At 39.5% G+C, this 22,812-nt stretch overlaps 1 protein-coding gene across 9 annotated transcripts in view; it reads left to right on the top strand.

Moving 5' to 3' along the window:
• rxrba (retinoid x receptor, beta a) overlaps positions 1–22,812 on the top strand; it is a 23,249-nt gene extending 437 nt beyond the window's left edge. For 3 of the 9 annotated variants that reach the window (XM_039605123.1, XM_039605121.1, XM_039605124.1), the window contains exons 2-13: positions 594–742; positions 3,176–3,408; positions 3,938–4,091; positions 4,185–4,364; positions 7,350–7,370; positions 9,274–9,434; positions 9,681–9,810; positions 11,006–11,138; positions 13,856–13,891; positions 15,730–15,821; positions 15,969–16,074; positions 16,767–22,812. In XM_039605123.1, coding sequence (XP_039461057.1) covers positions 727–742; positions 3,176–3,408; positions 3,938–4,091; positions 4,185–4,364; positions 7,350–7,370; positions 9,274–9,434; positions 9,681–9,810; positions 11,006–11,138; positions 13,856–13,891; positions 15,730–15,821; positions 15,969–16,074; positions 16,767–16,914 — 1,410 coding nt within the window. In that variant the 5' untranslated portion in view covers positions 594–726 and the 3' untranslated portion in view covers positions 16,915–22,812. The remainder of the gene's footprint in view (positions 1–593; positions 743–3,175; positions 3,409–3,937; positions 4,092–4,184; positions 4,365–7,349; positions 7,371–9,273; positions 9,435–9,680; positions 9,811–11,005; positions 11,139–13,855; positions 13,892–15,729; positions 15,822–15,968; positions 16,075–16,766) is intronic. The other 6 variants (XR_005609745.1, XR_005609744.1, XM_039605122.1 and 3 more) reach the window with 6 other exon arrangements.

Genomic DNA, 22,812 nt, shown 5'->3' with positions numbered 1-22,812 from the left:
GCTAGGCTTGTTTTGCCAACTGAAACTATGATTTTCACGCAATTTATTACCAAAGCCTGTTAGCTTTAACGGAAGTGTTAATCTATCTAATGACAACTGATTTTGATGTAATACAAGCCACTCGGCTTCTCTGTAGTTACAGACATTGCAAGTTAGCTAGGTTAGTTTACGAGCTTTGGCTAACGTTAGCTAGCATGGAGAAACGATGGGTTGTTGCCATCTGTCTGGGCTCCATCTCATTTGGTTTGGGGTTTTATTCACCTCGTTGAACCCAGATAAGACGGGCAGTGTTTTGGTATCAGCATGCTGCTTATTTGCGGTATATAACACAGGTGTTTCGCTCTGTGCTGTAAAAGACAATCTTGGCATCAGCTGAGCAGCTGGCTGCTTTAAAACGTCCAGCTGTAACGTTACGTAAAATCACCCAAAATGCATCAAATACGCAAATATTTCTAATGCTAAGCAGAGGTATAATTCACAGCCGTGTACAGATAGGAGCCACGATAGTTTTATTTTGCATCTTTATGCTCAATTGGGCCATCTGTGCCACACTCCTGTTTTATACGGTGCTCTTTCTTGTGTTGGAATTTCAGAGCCGTTTTTGGTTTCCCAAAAAAACTCCGGCCCGGGCCTCAGTCCGCGGTCTAGAGTTTGATATCGGGCTGTTAGAGACGGAAGCACGTCGGCTTGTAGCTGTCAGTCAGCCCCTGTGCCCCAACCACCATCATGGGAGACAGCAGAGGTAAGCAAAAGGAAGAACTAATGTGCAAAGATTAATCTTTCAGCACTGCAGACAGGATTATTGTCTAGATAACTTCCATCTGGAAACTAGTATTAATGATAGATCAATGTTACACTATTATCTGTTGTAAAATCATAGCTATGAAAGATACGTGGTATGAAGGAACAGAAACTAAAGCAAGGCTTGCTTAAACATCACAGTGCTGAAGCTTAAACAGATGTGTTACATCTGGCACAGCTGACCAGGTAAAAGATTTTTTTTAAAATAAATCAGTGTGTGGTGTCCAAAATATCATGTATCAAATATCTGCCATTCTTCTAAAAGCAAGTAGGTTTTAATAATTGTTTTACTGTTAAAAATAAAATCTCCCATTTAATTGAATCTATGTGTTCAGCGTGCCGGTTCTAATGTAGGAATGCAATTAAACGATGCACTATTAAAACATGTCAAAGCTAAAACAATAAATTATGTATGTAATTCACTGTGAGCCAATCATAAAGTTGTCACTGTGCTCCAAAGAAGGCACAGACTCTTCACTCTTTGATTCTGTTTTTCATTAACCTCGATCCAAAACGTTTCAGACTATCAGCACTTTGAACCTTTTATTCCCAAGCCAGGAAAGTAATAACAACTCATGCCAGTGATGGGGATTTATTCATTTATTTATTTATTTATTTATTTTCCCTGAAATACATGAACAGCTGAGAAAGTAGTGCGTCACTTAAAATTAAACACACACACACACAAAAATCTGAGTAATATAAGGCACAATTCGTTGACTTTGTTGATTTGTTTTTGAAAGCACTGTTTTCTTCTCGGCCTGCAGTAGATGATTTGTGAGACGACGTGATTCCCTGAATTTTGTTCCTGGGGAAAAAAAGGGGGGAAAAAACTGATTACATCAGACGACAGCCAGTACATCGCCCAAAGCAGCAAGAATGCAGCACAGCCAGCTGTAGAAGGAACCGACTAGTTTTAGGAATGATGATGGGGAAGAACACAATTTACATATTATTTCCAACAATATTTATGTCATTATTTTTTTTAAATAAATCTGATTGAAATTGGCAAATAGGGTCTTCAGAGAAATTAAGTACATTTTATTCATATTAATATTCATATTTTTCACATATTCCACCAATAACATAGAACAAACACACATTTCTAGTAAAACTCGTGCAAATTGCTGTGGTAGTTTGCTGCTGCATGCTGCTCCAAATTTTGGTTGGAGAAAAATGTATTTATTGCAGCTTTAGAAATGTAAGGAATAACTACTGAGTTCCACTTGACTTCATTTCGCAAAGAGAAATTTATATCACCTCATCCACAATAATATAGGTATCTTTACGTATATAGAAATAGGCATATCCTCCCGAGAACCAAAGAAAAAAGTATCTTTCTGTTGAACTTTTTTTGTAATTTCCAGGCCATCTCCAGAGCCCTGTTTAGTAATTTCGACTGCCTGATTTGTAATCCAATTCTGGTTCTCAAACTGATTCGATTCATAGCCTCAGACAGTCAGAAATATTACATTCTGATCATTTATCAGAGATTTTCCTCACAGCAGTCTGGCCTCTTCGGACTAAAAGAGGCCACCCAGTTACATGAGATATCATTGGAAAGGTCAGGATGTCCTCTGTTGAGCACATCAGGACTTAGTAGGGTAGCTCTAGTAAGTCAAAAGATATAGACCAAAAACAAATGTCCATTACAGAGGACATAAATGAATAGGCTGGGTCTCAGGAGGACATCATGATATAATTAAATGAGACGAGCTTGGGCACATCTGTTGTACGAGTAGGAGCCCCATGTCTGCATCCAATGATAATTTACCACTCAAAAAAGGAGCATCTTCAGCAACCTCCAACAAAGCACAACGCTTTGCAAAATATGCAGGGAAGCTGTTCCTGATAACAGTGGAAACCACTTGAGGCAGAAACACACTGTTGAGTACAACCAAGCTGTGAAGGAGTCGATACTACCAGCTGGTGACGTGTGACCCAACTATAAACAAGTGACTCAACTGAGCTTTGTTGGGGCACTGATCCTTGCACTCCATATGACAGGAAGAGCAAACGGTGGATGGACATTACTGATGTGGTTGCATGGTCGTAAAGCAGTGCTTTTAGCAGCTAGTTAAAAAGCTTGACCCAAGATGCAACATCCTAGGTAGAAATAATGTTTTAGTTTTATCATGTGACAATATTGAGACGACTTAAAGGGTTAAGTTACTGTAGCTATTGTTGAACTAAAGTTTAAGCAGTTGTTTTATACTTTCTCTAGTGTAACCTCTCACTTAATGCGGTTTGTTTTCCATGCTTTGCACACACATATCACTGAGAAAGCAATCCATAGTCTTAGGCGCTTTTGCTGTGTAGTGTTATTATGAATAATGAAATTTACTGTATTGTTCATCTTGCTGTCTCTTATCAGATTCCCACAGCCCAGACAGTTCGTCTGTGTCCTCCCCACCATCGGGCCAGCGCTCCCCTCCACTGGTTCCCTCAGCAGCTTCCATGACCTCCCTGCCTCCCATCACCAGTGCCGGGGTCAATAGCCCCATCAGCAGCATTGGTTCCCCCTTTTCTGTTATCAGCTCTTCGCTGGGGTCACCCTGCCTACCTGGCACACCGTCAGTGGGTTACGGCCCAATTAGCAGCCCCCAGGTGAGTGAGGACTTGGGCAACCCAGGTGACAATTTGCTTTGTATAGCATGGCTCAGTACTTGTTGATGCATCAGTCAGTGTGTAGGATTTACTGATATAGTGATGGCTAAACCAATGTTACTCTGTAAAACTGTATCATACAAAATGTCACATTGTATGTGCTTAACATTAAACACAAAAAGTATAAATACTGTTTTTGCTTTAGTGTTTTGTCTTTAATACCAGAAATGTTTGTTATTTGTTGTGAGCCCATTTATATTGTTTTATGTTTATTGCTATTTACATTGAAGATTCTAATAGTTGTCTGTTTTCAAACATTTGTCATAGAGAGAGAATAGTAGGTAGGTTAAAAATGTGCAAAGGGCCTGTGTTTCATTTTCAGTGTCCTCTAAAGTTTATAGTGCCGTCTTGATGGTAATATTAAACACAGTCTTTGGATTCTTACAGAGAGGAAAAGGGAATTGTGAATAATGTATCATAAAAAGCCTGGTTGTCATTGCATTTTGCATCTTTTCTGTTGCTTTCTCAGATCAACTCAACAGTGTCGATGTCGGGGCTTCATGCAGTGAGCAGCTCCGATGATGTGAAACCTCCACTGGGCTTGAAACAGCTGTCATCTCACAGCCCTGGGCCGATGCTTTCCCAGAAACGTCTTTGTTCCATCTGTGGAGATCGATCCTCTGGTGAGTAGACGCCTTAAATGCAGCTACTTTCTTTGTGTTGCCTTTGAGTTAGTTTCATGTATGATTAAAAGCAATTATTCACCCTCTCTTTAGGTAAGCATTATGGCGTCTACAGCTGTGAGGGCTGCAAAGGTTTCTTCAAAAGAACAGTGCGAAAAGACTTGACCTACACCTGTCGGGACAATAAAGACTGTACTGTGGATAAGAGACAGAGGAATCGCTGCCAGTACTGCCGCTATCAGAAGTGCCTGGCCATGGGCATGAAGAGAGAAGGTGAGCCAGCAGGGAAAGGCCTTGTAATCTGCTTGTTCTAAATCTCCTCTGTGTTATTCCTGTTTATCCACACAAGTTTAGGTTAAATACACAAAGATCCAAATAGTCTCACACAAAATACTTTCTGCAAGTCCTAAACGACGCAGTATCCTAAAATCCATTATAAAATCACCAATTTTTTTTAAAGGTTTAAAAGGTTTTTTACTGTTAATAGTTAGACGAGAGTGTTGCTGATCTAGCTTTGCAATTTATTCTTGTATAACAGAAGGCCAAGAGTAATGTCCTGAAAGGCGCTTTCAATAGGCCCAGTGTTTTGGCCTCACTGCCTTTGCAGCAGGCACCAGTATCTAAATTAAGTTCCATTTTAAACGTCCAAAAAAGTCCCTGCCTGGGGGATTGTACTTCTGAAAATGTAATGGGTGGGGTTTGTAGCAGTGATCATTTCTGACTGGTGGAGTAGCCAACATGAAGCAATTGAGCCAGCCCCTCACAGTCACACTGCGCAATAGTTTGTAAAAATCAGTTTGGTTACTTTAAAGTATACCACAGAAATCTTTGGTTACTGTTTGTAAACACAGCATTGAATCTTGGCCCCTAATGTCCCCATTCAAAGGGTGAGAGAGAGAAATGGAGAGCAGCTTCAGTGAGCCGAAGCACGAGTGAAGGAACGGAGAGTGAAAACAAAGAAGTGAAAAGAGGAAATAAACATTTTTCTGAAATACAAATAAATAAGCTCACACCTCGGTACAACCCTGCTCAAAACTGTAGCTTTGCTAGATTTTGTGTGGGGTTACCAAAGTGTGCATTTCTCCCATTGTGGTTGCTCTGCTGTGTTTTTGTGTGCACTGTTGTTCAGCCTGACACGGCCTGAACAGTACCTCTGACACTGATTTGTCCTGATCTAATTTTATGCTTTTTTCACAAAATTAATTTGACTAATTTGTGTCTTTAGACCGCAGTAGAACAAACAGAAAAGATTTGAAGGAAGGTTTAAACTTAAAAAAAAGAAAGCTCCTTAGCATAAACGTTTGAAGCGCTTTGAGCGGAAACACAGGTATAATCTAGAACTACCATGTCATAATTATTAGTTGTTTATCTTTGCGTCACTATCAGTGAGCTGTATATCTGTCTCATAAATTGGATTAATGAAAAAGAAAATGATATTTACTCAGCCATCATGCCTTGTTAACAGTTATTAGACAATAACAATGTTAAAACGGACACATGAATTTTAGCATGAAACATCAAACATTCCAAGTTCTCACTGCTGTCCTTAGGAAACCCTTACAAACATCTACTCATCTGTATCTTGCCTTGTACAAGTGTCTTAACACTGAAAGTTACGTTATATCCATTTTAAGCCAGCCCATCTGAGATTATCTGCTGCTAAGCGTGTTAGAGTTGAGCAGTGTAAGTAAGCTAACCATATTGCACCCTGTGCTTTCTCGTGTCCTATATTAGATTAGCACTGAATTCCTTAGTGTTGTACAATACATATTTTTTGCAGGTTGATAATAACTTAATGCAAGTTAAATGAAAGGTACGTCACCACTGTTGTTGCTGATATTGTCACTGTGGTCGTGAACATTTGAGGCAGCATGCTTTCTGTGGGACTTCATGTCTGCATAATCTGCAGTTTCTGCAGCCTAACTCTGAGCCTAACTTTTTAACTTCACCCAACATTTTAAGTGCTCTGATATACCATAAAAATAAAATTAAACACATCAGCTTGCAAATGTTCTTCCTTTAATTAAAGCTGTTTTCACACATTAGCACTACTCCATGTGGTTTAGGGTGAGAAAGCTGCTTAGATAGTGTGTTCAATAGGCAGCACTAATGACATCATTTCAGTAGAGGTAAATGTTCTGGACTATGTACCGGAGTTATTTGCACATCACCACAGTCCACCTTTTTACAAGGGAAGTGGCAAGCTAACGACTTGCTAATGTCACGCTCACTGTGTTTGTGGTTTGCGCTGTAAAATAACAATATAGAGAAGTTGAGGACTGCAATACATGTGTAAAAACTATTTAAAAAAACACACTTCTGTCTTAATCTGATGACAGTTTAACAAATTGGTTCCTATATAAGCACGCAGGTCAGTTAGCAGTAACAGACACGATGGCAACCCCACTAGATCTGTCCAAGTAGGATTTAACCCCTTTAATAAAATCATATCTTAAACAGAGCAATCAAAATGGCAGGCATGCACAAAATCAGAACCAATTCACATGAGATATTTTTATTGTATATTTTCCTCACCAGTCATAACAACAAAATAAATTATTCTTAACAAGCTTCCATGTAATTCCAGGCATCATTCGGTCGCTGCAAATTTGAGTAAAGCTGCTGGAAATGTTGCTGACGCCACTGTTGTATTCCTGTCTGCTACAGCGTGATTGTCCGCGTGACACAAATGTCAACATTAGAAGTTATAACCAAAGCTTTGTGTAGCTGTCAGTGCTCCTTCTAATTTGCTGTGGCCATGCAGATTTGTCCACACATCTACTTTGTATGCTTCCTCCAAAAGTGCTCCACGCTTGCTACAAAGTAATATAATAGAAGTAACTGCTCTTCCTCTGTGTCTGCAGCTGTCTGCATGTACTTCTGCAAGGGAGTGTAATCCCTGCCTGACACTCAGATTAGAGAGCTAATCTCACTTCATGCTGATTATGGAAAAGCCTTGTATCTTAAAGGGACTGTAATGATCTCTTAAATTATATGCAACTTCCTCTGCTTTCTATTCTTGCCTGTTAAATGCCACAAATCATCCAAATCTAATTGATGAGCTTGATAAAGCAGCAATGCTACATATTCTATGACTGAAAAGGCTTTAATATGTGTACGATGGAGGATAGAAAGAGCGAGTAAAGAGTGGTAGAGAGGGAGATGGGGGTGGGTAAGCCTTGTAAACACTAACCCCTTTCCCCCTCTCTTCCTCTTTTTGTTTCCTCTCGATCTCTCTCCCCCACCCTCCTTCTGTAGTGGCCAAGATGAACGACAGATGTAAGGAGAAGAGGGAGGGAGGGGTGTGTGTCTGTGCCTGTATGAGTGAGCAGGAAGCAGAGATATTACATTGCCTATCAATTAGGAGCAGCTAGTTTAAAATATTTTTCCACTGTTTCTTGCCAGTGCTCAGAGGAGGACCAGTGCCAGCCTTGAATTACTTTCCCATGTGTTTTTAACCTTCATGGTTACAGGGAAGGTTTGCTGAGTATGCCCACTCGTTCAGTCATCATTACACTAGTTTAAGTTACCTATTCTATGCTCTTAACCAGGTGCAGCCCAGTAGAGTCACACTTACAAAATAAGTCCTCATCTGTGTGGAAACATTTATTTTATTTCATTTATTTATTATTTATATAACCCCACTGCCACTGGCATTAATATTATTATTTTTCCCTGCAAGTGCAACAGTTATCAGTGTAGATTGTTGGACACATAAAGTAGATTTAAAAACAATATCCAGACTCTTTTAATTAGCCAGCCAGCTGTTGTCTTGCACTGCAGACAGAGTCCATCTTCACTGTCTCATACTGGAGCTGGCACTGGTAGTCCTGGTTCTGTTCTGCTCTGCCGCCTTAGTGAGCTAGCTGTAGTGGCAGATAACCAGTCCTGCACCTGCTGCGGTTTCTAGTTTCAGTAGCCTTCCAACTCACGGCAGATCTCCCAGCAAGCAGAACCAGAACTACTGTCGCCAGCTTTAGTCCAGGATGGTGGACATGAGAGTCGCTGGAAAGGCAGCTGAATGACTTTAGGACTGCCACAACAGCAACAGGTTGTCAGCTTGTACACTTACTAAAGAGGCTTTTTTTAAAAAAAGTCTTATTACAAAATTTAGATCAATGGCATAAATCTGGTACTTTAAACAAACCAAAGTGGCCAAGTCACATAATCTGCTTCTACTGATGTCTGTAGGATATCAGACTGTCAAAACATTTGACTGCAAATCATTTGTAGCGGACTATGAATTTGATTATTTTAATGTTGTAATTGTGCATTTATTTCTTATTTCTTTAAAAAATCTGGTTACTGTGTATATTTAAAAAAACTCCCACAAAAATGGGTCATCTAAAGTGAATGAAAGCCATATTTTTATTAAACGCAGCTTTTTAATACCTCATGAAAAGGGAAAGTAGAGTGATTTCATGGATTTATATTGATTGCATTTACATGGGCGCTGTCTGCAATAACTAGATTTCTTGAACTTTATGAAAATAGAAACCTAGTTTTATTAGGGCAGGGATTTAATAGTTCCAAAAACTTTGTTCCAGCCATTAACTGTTAATTGCCTGGAATTGGAATTAAATCTTGGAAAAAGCGCTTACACTCTGAGTTTGATTTCACTGTAATTTCTTCCTGATTGTCTATAAAATGGTTTGTTAATAATTTATGTTGTATGTCTTAATTGGTCTATTTCTGCCTTAGTTGTGGACCTGACAGAAGTATGAAAGACAGTATGAGAGACTTTTTTATGAACTGTGTATACATGTGCCTCTCTCTCCCTGCTGTTTGTTTCTTTTCATATTTCAAAATTCATTTGAATCTTTCTGCTTCTTTCCTTTTGTATGCTCACCTCTTCCTACACCAATCTTTATCCCTCATTTCTCGTCTTCATTGTTCACACATTATCTGTTAATCTCCATTTCTGCATCTCTCACTTTATTTACCTTGGCTCATCTTTGTTTATTCTTGTTCTCCACATTTGCCTGCCTACCCAAATCATTTGCTTTCTTGGCCATTCCTCTGCTTGTGTACTTTTCCTCCTCCTCTCATAATAACATACATTCACTCATTTTACCCACCCACATTTTTTTTTCTCCTTTCTGCTCTTCCTACTTTTTCCTCCCTTCCAACCTTCTTGCCCTTTATTGTTTTCCCCTGTGTTCCTCTCTCCCTTGTCCTGCAGCTGTCCAAGAGGAGCGGCAGAGGAACAAGGATAGAGATGGTGAGGTGGAGTCAACCAGTGCAGTCAACGAGGAGATGCCAGTAGAGAAGATTTTGGAAGCAGAGATGGCCGTAGAGCAGAAGACAGAGCTGCATGCAGATGGAAGTTCGGGCGGCAGCTCTGTGAGTAGCCTGGGGGGTGGAAATAAACCCTTTAGATGTTTTTAACAATAGAAATAATTATCAAAGGAAGTTTGAGTTTAAACAAACTGTACAGCAGTTCCCAGTTTATGTGTTTCTTGAGCTTTGCCTGATACAGTTACTGTTAGACGTCAGATTTGTTTTAATATTATTCACAGGCACATAGTAATGCATTAAAGCTGCAATGAAATCACAGTACCACTAATACTGTAAATCTGCTTATTTCAGCCCAATGATCCAGTCACCAACATCTGCCAGGCAGCAGACAAGCAGCTCTTCACCCTGGTGGAGTGGGCCAAGAGGATCCCTCATTTCTCAGAGCTGCCCCTGGATGACCAGGTCATCTTGCTACGTGCAGGTAAGTCAGTCTGATTTGATCCAGTTTAATGACTCAGGTGAGATTCTACTGAGTTTAATCTTAGTTAAAACTATCATGATATACTCCAACAGTTTTAAAAATGCACAAATAACAGGGCGGTTCTTGCAAACAATGAACATTTTTCTGCAGTTCTTTGTAACAATGGCATTACAGTTTGATCGTCACCATGCACGGATTGATATAAAGTACACCATATGGTCTATCCATCAAAATCAGAACATTTTAATCTTACATAATCTTTAGTTCTCAGGATTTTCTATATTTTACTGTAACACCGTCTTAAAACTTCAAGTCCAGCTTTTAGTCTCACTTGTGCATCAAAGAAGAATGCAAACATCACTTTTGCTGCTCAAAGAAATTCAGGAAACAATTTAACAATGTTAACTTTAACTCTTTGATGTTATTTTGATTTCATTATTTTGGTTTTCAAGATCCATTGTTACGTCTTGTTCTCAATAAATTGCACACTGTGTCAGTAAAGATTTTCAACTTGATTAATTATTTCATCAATCATGTTTCATTTAAGTGTTCCCATATTTATTTATTTATTTATTGAGCAGTATATTTGATGCAGTTATTACAACAGCAGCCACTACAGCCAAGAAAGCTAAGCATAAACTTGCACACTATTTTTGCAAGGGTATTAAATTTGACATTTTTTGCTTTTGTACTTTGTGAAGTACAGTTACTATAGAGGTAAATTTGGATGCTCTCTTATTTCCGACGGGTTGTGACACTGAATGGATCTGTGTCTTTGATTTAGCACACATTGTATGATGGATGTTCTGCCTGATCTCTCTCCCATTTTTCTGGGCTTTGCAGAAGGAGCACAGTAGCTTGTGACCCACTGAGGCTGGGTTTGTGTGTCCTAGTCTTGAACTGGGGATCTGTCTCGTGTATTAGCCACTGCACCAGTAGTTGCTGAATTTTATTTACATTTTTTTATATTGAAATGATCAGGAAATTATTTAGTCTTCTGCCATTTTTAGATGCAACCAAAGATTAAAATCGACCAAATTCAAACGAAGGCAATCGTGTGGTTAAAAAAAAATGTGCTTACAGGGTGAAATGAAAGCTTTTATAAACATTTATTAATAAATGAAGTTTAATGTATTTGTTTTTTAAACATTAAATAAACCCCATTAAAGATACTGAGACACCACCTTTTCAACAGGCTGGAATGAGCTCCTGATTGCATCGTTCTCCCATCGCTCCATCTCGGTGAAGGACGGGATTTTACTTGCCACGGGCCTGCATGTCCACAGGAACAGTGCCCACAGTGCAGGTGTTGGAGCTATCTTTGACAGGTAATGCCACAATGAATGGAAACACAAACGGTGTAACTCTGACACACAAACAACATTTGGGACTCTCTGCAGCTTTAAAGAGAAGGCGGCATGAAACCGAAAAATTATTGTGTTCACTAGAGGGTTTTAGCTTTGTTATATAAGTGCATTTTCAGAAGCCGTTCTACTTTGAAACTCAAGTGTACTACGTCTACATGTATGCAGTATAAAATCATGTACTATAGAGTAAAATAAGCGGATCCTGGAAAGCCAGAATGAAATCCCTTTCGGTTTCTCTGGATTAGTGAACAAGAATCGAGGTTACAGTGTTCATCTTTGGCTGGCTGCAGCTGCTGTGTTCTGCATTGGCTGTAATTGGCTGAGAGACTTTGCTTCTGTAGTGCTGCCTGTAGGATCACAGCGCATGCCAGGGAGGCTGGTGACTAATACTTAGCAATAGGCATGCATGCAAACTCCTGCACACTCAGTGGCATATCACTCATTGTATGATCTGGTAATGTGGTAATGGCTGGCAAATGTACAATCCTATGTGCAAATATAAAATGGAAATGTCTTTAAAAATGTGTGACTATAATTTAATTATCATGCAGAATGTTTTAGAGACCGTAAGTATGTTAAAAGGTGTTAAATCTTCCAGTTTTTATTATCTTTTTTTCCCCCACAATTTCAGTACGTCTAGCTTAACATGCATAAACAGATGTAATTATAACTTAAAGATGTCAAACTTTGTTCTTTGAATTATTGTGCTTTAATATGGATGCAGATAGATAAACGGACACTTGTAGCACATTTATAAATGATTAAAGTTCTGATACAAACTCCACTGTGTTTACAAGAAACCATCATCAGATCACAATCCACATAGCGTTATGACCGCAGGCCAAAGATTGAAAAGTTGCCAGCTTCATGAAGGGGGCAAATTTCCCCAACTGACCGGCCAAGTCGCACCCCAGGCATGTGTGGCTGCACTGAGCGGGGGTTTTCCCCTCGTAGCCGAGAGGGTTGCTGGATGACGACCCAGAACAAAATAGTGCACAGTTTGTTTGCAGTTGATGCATTAGAAACTTTTCAATTTCTCACATAATTATGGCCAAAACTATTCATTACTACATATGTGGCCTCTCTAGTCTTCTGCATTATTTCAGCTTCCATCACTTAATACTTTAAAAAGGTAAGGTGTAATAACATGATTTATGTCATGATGGGATGTCAGCCGGTTTTTGCCTTGATTTTAAAAAAACAATATGTGTATAGCAGCTCTTGGTTAATCTTATCTAAAGTTTTGGCTTGATCACAGTGTTTTAATTCACAGTAGTTACACATTAATCGATTACTAATTTGCTACAAAGGGTTAATCCTGGCTTCAAATCCAGTTTGGTTCAAATCATGCTGGGCTTGTTGCAAATGTCTCAAAGGTAATTTTCTCATAGCACTGCTCTCTACTAGCAGCAGGCTTCTGTTTCTGCTTGGCATCAGCATCTGTTTGAGTCTACTGAACCATATTTTATGAAAGAGGATGTGAATATTTCTTTGTGACACGTTACTCGCTGTAGACGTCTTGCTTTAATGGCCCTGAAGTGCAAAATACCACAAGCTCTTTATAAAAAAGAAAGAAAGAAACGCCACACACAAAAATCAAACTGAAAAACACATCATTTAACTACACGAACTAACGGACAAATTTCAGCAAACACAAAAGCTGGACAGGTCCAGATTAATACGATGTAGGTTTAAAAATGTAAGTCTTAATAATAACATGACTCTGGTGTCTTATTTTGAAAGCTACCATCTCTTTTTGAGTTTGGACAGGGAGAAAGTAAATTGATTATTACACATCCTTTCCTGTTTGCTTCCCTGGTCAATGACCCTTTCCTAGAACAAGCAGACCCAATCCTTGCCTAGCAGTGTTTCATTCAGTTGAATACTAAATTATGGTCATTGCTGATCTCATTCAAAGAAGCTACCGAACAGTTAAAAATAGTATTTTATAATGCTGCTACTGACTACATGGCCAAGAGGAAAGATAACATAATGAGCACACACACAGGAAACAAGCACACCGTGACCTTTTGTCTACATACTCTCCACATTTATGTGAAAATAAATCGATGACAAAGGTCGGCAGCACCTCTGCTTTACTTTGTTGTTGTGTTTGTGTTGTTTGAAATGTGTCTTCTGTTTTCTTGTGTTTTCTGATGTTTTATTTTCCTTTTTTGTGTGTGCTTAATTTGTTGTCCTAAATGTTGTATTCTGCTCGTCAAGCCTCTGTTCTTCATCCAACAGACACAGTTCAGTGACATTTACTCAGGTTACTTTCAAGATCTGTTAACATTTAGCAAGAAAAATCTTGAAGGGCCTTATTTATAAAATGTTTTTCTGCTGTCCTGCATTTGGCTCATAAAATCTGTGACAGCCTGTGCTTGTTTTAATACATGTGCAAATCGTTGAATCATGTGAGCTTGCACACTATAATGTAATAAAGCACTTCAAATTTCTATCAGAGGCCCACATTGAGCAACATGTAACAGAACATGCACAATAAATTGTCAAATAAAGCAAACCTTAAACCAGACATCAAATTTAATACAACCATGTTAACATTACATGTAAGCATGGACTACCTATGCACTACCACTAGCTGAAGGGCTCAGAACAGAAAGTACTGTACTGTAACTGTGTAATGACATTGTAATAACACATTGTGATTGAATACACAGGGCGCACAATGCCGAGGTTGGGGCCATATTTGACAGGTAATTACCCCACTACACAAACACTTTCCTTGAACCCCTCCTCTTTGAGTCAACCTTAAAACAAACAAACAAACGCCGTGGAAACGTTGATGCTTTCAGACTTTTCTGCAGCCTTACAGCTGCAAGCCAGATTCTTACAACAGGATACAAGTCTGAACATCACCTAAAATTGTAAATGATAGGCGTACCGTCAGACACCATGTGTTGTTTGTGGCTTTGAATGCATCCTGTCACTGAATGTTTTGCACTTTGGCACTTCATTTTCTTAGAGTATAAAGTATATTTAGGTTAGACGACTGCAGAGTGAAACAAAATGTGTGGACTGCCTTTGTGAACAGCAAATACTGTATTACCCAAGTCCTCGGTTAACGTTTAGACCCCCTAATTTATAGTGGAGGTGTTGTTGGCTGTCATCAGATGGGAAATACCCGTAGTATAAAAATAATGACACGTACTCTGGGTGTACCCCATAAATTACTCCTCATTTCCTCCACTTTCTCAAGTAAATATGTAAAGGGGAAAAAAGCATTTATCCAGAGCGCTGCCGTGCATGAAACAATTGATTTGGCAGTGCATTGTAATGTTGGTTAAGGCGGTGTCTGTTTAAAAATCCCCATCATTAAAAACAGATGTTCGTTTCTGATCAAGGATGATGGAGAAGCAAATAAGCAGTCTCTAACGGTCATCACTTCTTCCTCTTACTCTCTGGATTGTATCCCATTCCTCTTTCACTCAGTTCATTTGCCTGGAGGGGAAACACTTAATAGTTTAGATTGCAAAACACAACATCTACTAAAGCTTGATAAATGCATTGAATGAAATGTTTGAAAATGTTGTTATTGTGACATTTTCATGTTTAGGTTATGTTTTTGTTGGTTGCTTGCATTTATTCATGCAGTTGTGAAAAATTAAAAGTAGCCATTCTACTTTTAATTTCAATAAATTATTTTGAAAGTGAGCATTTCATCAAAATCCTGGGGGCAGTCCTAGAATAGTGTAGTTTTTGAAACCTTAAATTATGCTGAAAGGATTACTGTTAGGAATTACAGGGGATGTGTTGGGCTTATTTCCACCTCGGTCTCTGTGCAGCTCCTCAGTCCATCCACTGCCTGAAATGAGCCGTTTTACCTCCTCTCACTGGTTGTGTCTTTCAAACAGGAGGTTTGAACAGCAGATGGGTGGGACTGCTGTCTTCACAGCCACAGCTGTGTACTTGAAATGAACCAAGAGTTTAAAAAAGAAAAACTGGACACCTGGTTAACATAGACATGACAGAGTCAGGGGAACAGCATGAAATGTTCAATTAATTAAATGCATTTTTGGTTTATTCTCAAAAGCTTTGGTCCAAATTATGTGTCTGTGTTTGGTAAATGAAAAATATTTTTCTGAACTGAGTGCGTCTCTCCTCCATGAACATCAGTTGAGGGAAAGACACAAGTTAAAGTCTCAAACTAAACAAGAAATTACTAAAAACATTTCTTTTCTCCAGTCATTGTAGATTTTGACATTTGCCAGCCATTTTCATGATAGGACAGATTCAGTCACCGGTGCAGCTGCAGAACCAGCAGTTTTCAGCCATGGCCTAACTTACAGTCATTATATTAATAAGTAACTATAAATAGCAGTGGTTTTGCCAACTGGTTTCTCTGTTTCATTTAAAATTGTCTTTTTCTCATGTACTTTCTCCTATTTTTATCGATTCCCCCTCTTTTTCTTCTTCACCGGTACAATCCTTTATCTTTTTTCTCCCTCCCTCTCTCGCTCTCTTCCGGCTTTTTCCTACTGTCTCGATTTGGGATTTCTCTCTTTGCATATTTCTTGTCCTCTCCTCTCTTCAGGGTTTTGACAGAGCTTGTTAGTAAAATGAGAGACATGCAAATGGACAAGACAGAGCTGGGCTGCCTTCGAGCAATCATTCTCTTCAATCCAGGTACATGGGCAGATGCAATGTTGAAGATCATGGGAAAGGGTCATTAGGAAAACTAAAATTAAACAGACTCATAAATTTCTGGAAACTGAAGGAATTCTAAAATCAGGAACTGTTTAAATAATGAAAATATTCTGTTTTTACCTGTAGATGCTAAGGGTTTGTCCAACCCCAGTGAGGTGGAGCTCCTAAGAGAGAGGGTGTACGCATCTCTTGAGGCTTACTGCAAACAGAAATATCCCGATCAGCAGGGAAGGTAAGCTATCGCACATGTGAATACAGACAAGAGGTGAAGTCACTGTTGGCTCTGCTGTTTACACATACCCACGAACACCCATCACCGCTGCACAGTGCAGCTGATACACAGTCTGCTTTTCTGAACTCGTAGTTTCTGGGCTGGTACCAAACAAACTGAGTGGTTGTATCTTGATAAAATTTACTTTGCTGTTTACACAGTGAAAGCACAAGTTATAAAACAGCCAAGAATCCTGGGCAGCATTTAATCGCGTCCTCTCAAATCTACTGACTTTTTTTTTTTTTTTTGTTTTTTGTTTTGTTTTGTTTTGTTTTGACTGAAACAGCAACTTATTTTTTATTTTTTTATTTTAAGTTGTATCAAATACCTCTGATTGGCATTAAGTAGCCGTGTAGCTGATGTCTTGTCACTTGAAATTCAATGCAAGAATAGGGGCAGAGAACATGTACTATAAGCATAAATTGAGCTGTACACTGTTAGATATCGTGATTATGAACAGATATTTTATGTATTCCAACTCGTGTTTTCACAATCTGTTAGTTCCGCTTAAATATGTTATATTAACAGATTATCCAGGATGCTTTCTTCCTGTAATCTGAAAATGCACAATTTTTAGTGCATTTTAATTGATTTCAAGAGATTACCGGGTCGGTGGTCATTTTTTTTTCCTCATCATTCCTTCTGTCTTACAGGTTTGCAAAGCTCCTCCTCCGGCTCCCGGCACTGCGCTCCATCGGTCTAAAGTGCCTGGAGCACTTGTTCTTCTTTAAACTGATTGGTGATACGCCCATTGACACCTTCCTGATGGAGATGCTAGAGGCGCCTCACCAGCTCACCTAGAGGAGGAGCCAGCTTTGTTCCGGTCAGGATCCAGTGCACACCAGGATTACCAACACGACCCCCTCTGTGTTGGGTCATTGGCTCTTCTTGTTGGGCCTCACTTAACTGCAGCACCTGCTGGTTTTAATGTACACACAAAAAGACACATTCACCCTGGCTAATTGTCTTCACACACATACACACGCATGCAGATCCTTGAAATTGCAACCATGGATTGACCTATGATGTAACTAATACACAGACAATATGGCTTTGAAAATAAGTTTCCTAATACTGAGACACACACATTTTCACCTGTTCTCCCATATCCAGTTTTCCTCCATAGGGGTTATGACTCAAGGAATACACGCCCTTTTTATCTTACATATACAGTAAATGTCTTAATTTTAAGTTAGCCTTCCGTTTTCCCATCTTCATCTCGCAGTGGGTTTTTGCTTCTGTGTAACTGGTGTACCTCCCCTGTTTTTACTTGGGTTACTGCTAGTTGCACCTCTGTATATTATATCCATCACTAGCCGGTTAGTTATTCATGTTTGATTTTAGCTTGAAATCAGGTGCATAGCATTTCAATCAACTGTCCATCATCAAAAAAACATTTTTTTTCTTATTGTCAGGAGGTGCCCTATAATGGACAGGCAGAAACACCCTCCCAATGAGCTCATCCAATCTTGTAAAAATTGAAATGTTTTATGCTTTTTATCCATGCTGAAACTTGTTTAAGTTTCTATTTTGAAGTACTGTACTCATGAAATGAGAGCTTTTTCCAAGGCTTTGAAATCCAGGAAAAAGGGGGCTGGGAGGACTTTGAACAGGCAAACATGGTCCTTCCCGCCCTGATGCGCACAGCGGGCTTTGTAAGAAGAATGACTTGAATTTCTTTTCTTTCTTTTTTTTTTAAGTTTTGATTTTATCCTTTTCTCTACTTTGGCAGATGGTTGGCATTTTAAACAGCTTGAGGCTCACAGGAAGTACAGCTTCATGCAAGAAAAAAAAAAAGAGTATTCATTTACCTTCCCATTCATTTAACGGCTCCTCTTGCTGGTGGTCATTTTTATGCACTTTTGTGAATTGTAACTGTGTAAATGTTTCTGTTTCCTAGAAATGACCATCTGACCATCTCAGACATCTAAGATGAACTTGAAGGTACTAAGTGTAGGATTTTCTTATTGTTGTTATTTTTAAATCAGATGTGGTGACTTGTTATAAAAATTCAGTCACGTCCCGAATGAATAATAATCAGATTGGATGTTTACACTAACCTCGAATATACTGACTATATTACCGTTACTGTCCTAACACGCAGCACAGCTGAACATCTCCATTTTTTATGGGTGTTTTTTTTTGTTTGTTTAAATGGCAAAAATATTTTTTTTAATCGATTGTGTGTTGAACACAAAAGAGGAAAATGATTTGAATTTGTCCCTGACCAGTTCTGCATGTAACTGAGCAGTCTGTCTGCAGTTCAGGGAGACTCTTCAGTAAATAAGATTAACCCAGCAGTTATTGTAGTTAGAGAGGCATGCTGTGCTGCACTCATACTATCTGTTAAAGCAGGATTTGTGCAATACAAAAAGCAGCAGCTGAGATTTGCATAATATGTCCGTTGGTGTAATTTTGCAGCCCACAGTTTGTTATAGATCTCGTGTTGAGGATGGAGATCGGTGAAGATGCCCCCACGTTTACAAAGATCCTCGTGTATGTCATGTTTCTCCTGGAATAACCTTGTGATTATATATAATGGAAATCCTACACCTACTACCTACTCTTTCAAAACTTCACTCACTGTGTATGGGCTCGGTGCTTGCAACTTTTTGTACAGTAGATGTAAATAATAGAAAAAAATGGAGTCATGTGAAAACAAAGGCCTGTTCACACTTGAGAAAGTCAAAGATGTGGCTCCACCAAACAAATTATAAAGCTCTATTTTTAGCTGTTGAATCAACATTGGACTTGATTCCCATGTGACAACCATTAAACCTTCACCATTGAACCTTTTTGAGCCCAGGGCCAAACCACACCTCAATGCTGCTTTTGCACCAACTTCTGCCAATGTTTCCTGTAGTTCTTGGTAATTGGTTGGCTGGATTTTGTTGACAATGGCACTTGACATTTACTGTGATTGAAATTTGTGAGCAACTAATTCTGAGAATTACAGTGAAAAGTCAAATGCAGCTACCACACGATCAGGAGATATTAAAACTATGAATTAAACCGTCTACACGTGCTCAAAGGCGAGCAATACTGGGGTACACATAAAGATTTGCTGCCATTTCTGTTAGTATTTAAAAGAGTGTTGACATTCTGAAGTATATTTAGCCTTCTTTTTAGTCACCACATTGAATAGAAATTAGATACACATTTTGCAGTATCATTCTACAGGGAAGAGGCACAAGTGTCCTCTACCAGGTGCTAAATAACGAATACGGTCTTTTCATTTAAGACTTGCACATTTACATCAATGCAATTTCAGTATGCAAGTACACAGACAAATCAGACAGCCGTTCTCCACTCTTGCTTAAAACTGAATCTCCCTCTTGAAGTTTTCTTTTCTTTTTCTTTTTTTTTTTAATGACCCCTGCCTTTATTTTAGTCTCCCTACTTTGGAAAATGAATACCAGCAAAGTGCTTGTACTTGTTGGCTGTGGCTGATAAGGCTCTGTCTCTACCAGTCACAGCCAGAGTTAGTTTGTTTTGTAATTTTAGGAAGCAGTTTGCCTGGTGGAAGCAGTGGAAGTAGCTGTTGAATTTTGGGGTCCGCCAGCTACCAGAATGAGCAAAGAGCTTCCCGCCCTGCAGATAGTCCAAATACTTCTTCTCAGAGAGGATCCACGGCCTCCCCCATGTGATGTGGACATAGAGGCTGGCAGTTGACCTGTAAAACAGGTGTTGTGTTTAACATATAAGTTGGTCTAACCTTAGAGTTCGGTGTTGTTTCACTTCTTCTTTTTCCTTGCATACAAACGATCAACTCAACAAAGTAGTCTCCAGATGTCCATTAATTTCCTACATGCAGAGAAAGCTCATTCTCTTATGCACCATTGCTGACTCGTGTTATGTATTAGCAAGCAAAGCGAGATGGTGATAAGCTCATGATTTAGGTGAGATGCACGAGCATCTACCAGCATTCTTGTACTGTATAAGCTGTAGTATGGTCTCAGTGCTTTAGTGACTTGAGGTGGTTCAGATGAAATAATAGAGACTTGAGTGATTCTGCAGCCATTGAGCTTTGAAATCTGTGGTCTGGACACAGGTTTGGTTGTCCTGAGACAGTTGGGCTGTGGATTAGGTTTGAACCTTAAACAAGCTTTTTTTTTCCCCTCCGTGTGCCGCTCAGAGAGTATGCTGACTTCAGGATGTGTGATGGTGTGAATAATCTCCTCTTCTGGTTGGTTGATATCCTTGAAACTTTCTCTGCAGGATTTTAGCTTTGGAGCTTCCTCTGTTGAATGTTTAAGCCTGCTGCTACTGCACCGTGTTTATACCTTGGGATGGGAATCATTATACAGCCAGTCACAGTGCTGGAGGGTTCACTAGTTGACATTAAGTACTAGACACACATGCAGAGTTGACTGAATGGACACCGATCTCTGTTGGTGATTCTTCAAAAGTCAAAATATGCAACTTGTATACTCATTGTGGTTCAACTTGTCATGCAATATATCTGTTGTGTTTCTGGCATAAGTAAATTTTAGCTTAGTCTGTTACATAAGTTAATATTAATTGGCAGTAAAGTCGTTTAGGTATTCCCATCCCTCCATATAACAGCAATGTATTTAAGTTGTGCTATGCTATTTTTTTAGATTCCTTTACTTTTTGCTATGAGCTTAGCATTTAGAAGACAATAAACAGATACAGTAAAACAGCGATACAGTCAGTGCAGGTTTTATGTGCTAAGACGTTTCAAGCTTTCAGACTGACTGTCCTGGCAAAAGCTGGTGGTTGGGTGTTTTCGTTTTTTTAGCTTTTGTTTTAAGGTTTGTGTGTAAGGTTTTATGCACATGTGTATGGAATCTTCTGCAGCTGCGCCTTTTGACTGGCAGAAACTGTAGCTTTGGCTGTGACTTGCTGAGCGCTGTTAAATAAATTAGTTGCGTGAAATAATAAAATGGTGCAGGAAAGGGAGCCAGGCTGGAGGGGTGATGAACTCGCTCATTGGCCCGATGCTCTGTCAGTACAGCCCAGCCTCCTTCCTTCCTGTACTGCCCCATCTCCACTGCTTTTTATTTTTTAAACTTAACATTCAGTCACCCACATGGGCTGAAAATTGTCAGGCTTTGCATCAGAATGGACTCGGACCGTTTGAAAAGGATGTGAAGCTTATCGTGGGACAAAGCGTTGGAGAGCTATGGCGAAGGGATCCCGTGGTGTGTGTCCCTCTTTGCTTACTTTACTTGACGGCAGAGCTGCGGCGATCTGTGGTCTCCACCGGGGGGCCGTGAGATTGCGCCGCACCGCCCACAAATGTTTGTCGTTGCAACCTTGTGCACTCAAGGCAGACGCATGCTGTGACCTTTTGACTGTGTAGCAGTATTGTTGTCGCCATCTTTGTTACATTTTGAAATGACTCGCTTTTGAGAATAAAGACTTTGATTAAATATGCTTTTTTTCCCCCCCCTGCGGGCTGTGACTGAAGATTATATCACCGTGTTATGATTGGACGTTTTAACCCCGGCGCCAAGGCCCCTCCTGTTTGATCAGTGATGCTAAAGAGTGTGCTGTGCAGCCTCAAAACCGCCACCACCTTCACTGGTTTATTTATCACTGCCAAGCTGTTTGCGGCCATTTTTAAATGCAGGGCCACTCAGTCCCCAGCGCTTGTCTGTCATGTCATATGTTGTGATTATCGTGCAGAGTGTGCGCTCACCTCGGCCTGTGTGTGATGCTTACTAACGAGGGGCCCTAATTGGAGTTGAATGATAGCACGTGTGGAGAGGGGACGTGCTGGTCACAGGAGAGAGAAGAGGATCAGTGTTGTGGACCCCTCTGGGTGCTCAAGCTGTGCATTGGTGCTTTTCATGGGGTCCTAATAGCCTGAAAAGATCTGCTTTGGTTTATAAAGGAGAGGGAAATGCATCGATGAGTGAAATTAGGATAAGGAACGATTTAAGAGGGCTAGCCTAGCCTAGTCCTGGACCTGCTCTTCTTAAGCTGGGTTTGGTTTGGTATTTTTGCCACTGGGTGTTACCTGTCTGGCTAAAAGTGGACGTTTTCAAAAGCCTTTTGGAGTCTGTTTTAGATTGTGAGGGAGAAAATATGGTTCTAACTTTAGAGAAAACAGTGCATAGCCCACTAAAATGCATAGGTGTGGTTAGCAGGATCTGGTTACATTAACTTGATGGGAAGGATCAGCTGAACAGGATTTCTCCGCTGAAGGAGAAGGTGGTTGTGTTTGAGGTTGGAGGAACCGTGAAGAGTAGGTCAGAGAGCCGAGGAGGGAGGAGAAGAAGGGCAGGGACTTAAAGAACTCAGATCAGGTGTTCGGTTGTTGATCAAGAAGAAAAACAGAAAAACTATTTTCCAGTAGATCTAGAATCTTCCTTAATTGTTTACTCTTCACTTTAAAAACTTCACACACATTTTCTTTGTCTCGTTTCTTGTATCCGTCTTTTCAATCTATGCTATTCATCTTTTGTTTATTACAAAGTATTAAACAAATACGAGAACTGTAAAATCAGAATGGAAGAATCTGTCACTTGTTATTAATTTCTCTCTTTCTCTTGTGTCTGTTCTTTGTCCTGTTTGTATCTTACTCCATCGTACATGTGGAGCTGATTGACTATTGTGTGCTTTGGGGATTGAAAGAAGAAAAAAAAATATGAATCTTTTTTTTTTTTTCAGTCATTAATTCTGAATCTCGTTTCTGTTTGTTGTATCATGAGTAAAGGTTTTAATACTGTA

The sequence above is a fragment of the Oreochromis aureus genome, linkage group 22 (assembly GCF_013358895.1).
Source record: "Oreochromis aureus strain Israel breed Guangdong linkage group 22, ZZ_aureus, whole genome shotgun sequence".
Taxonomy (NCBI): domain Eukaryota; kingdom Metazoa; phylum Chordata; class Actinopteri; order Cichliformes; family Cichlidae; genus Oreochromis; species Oreochromis aureus.
The sequence above is the reverse complement of the archived record's forward strand: the minus strand, read 5'-3'. Positions and strand labels throughout refer to the sequence as shown.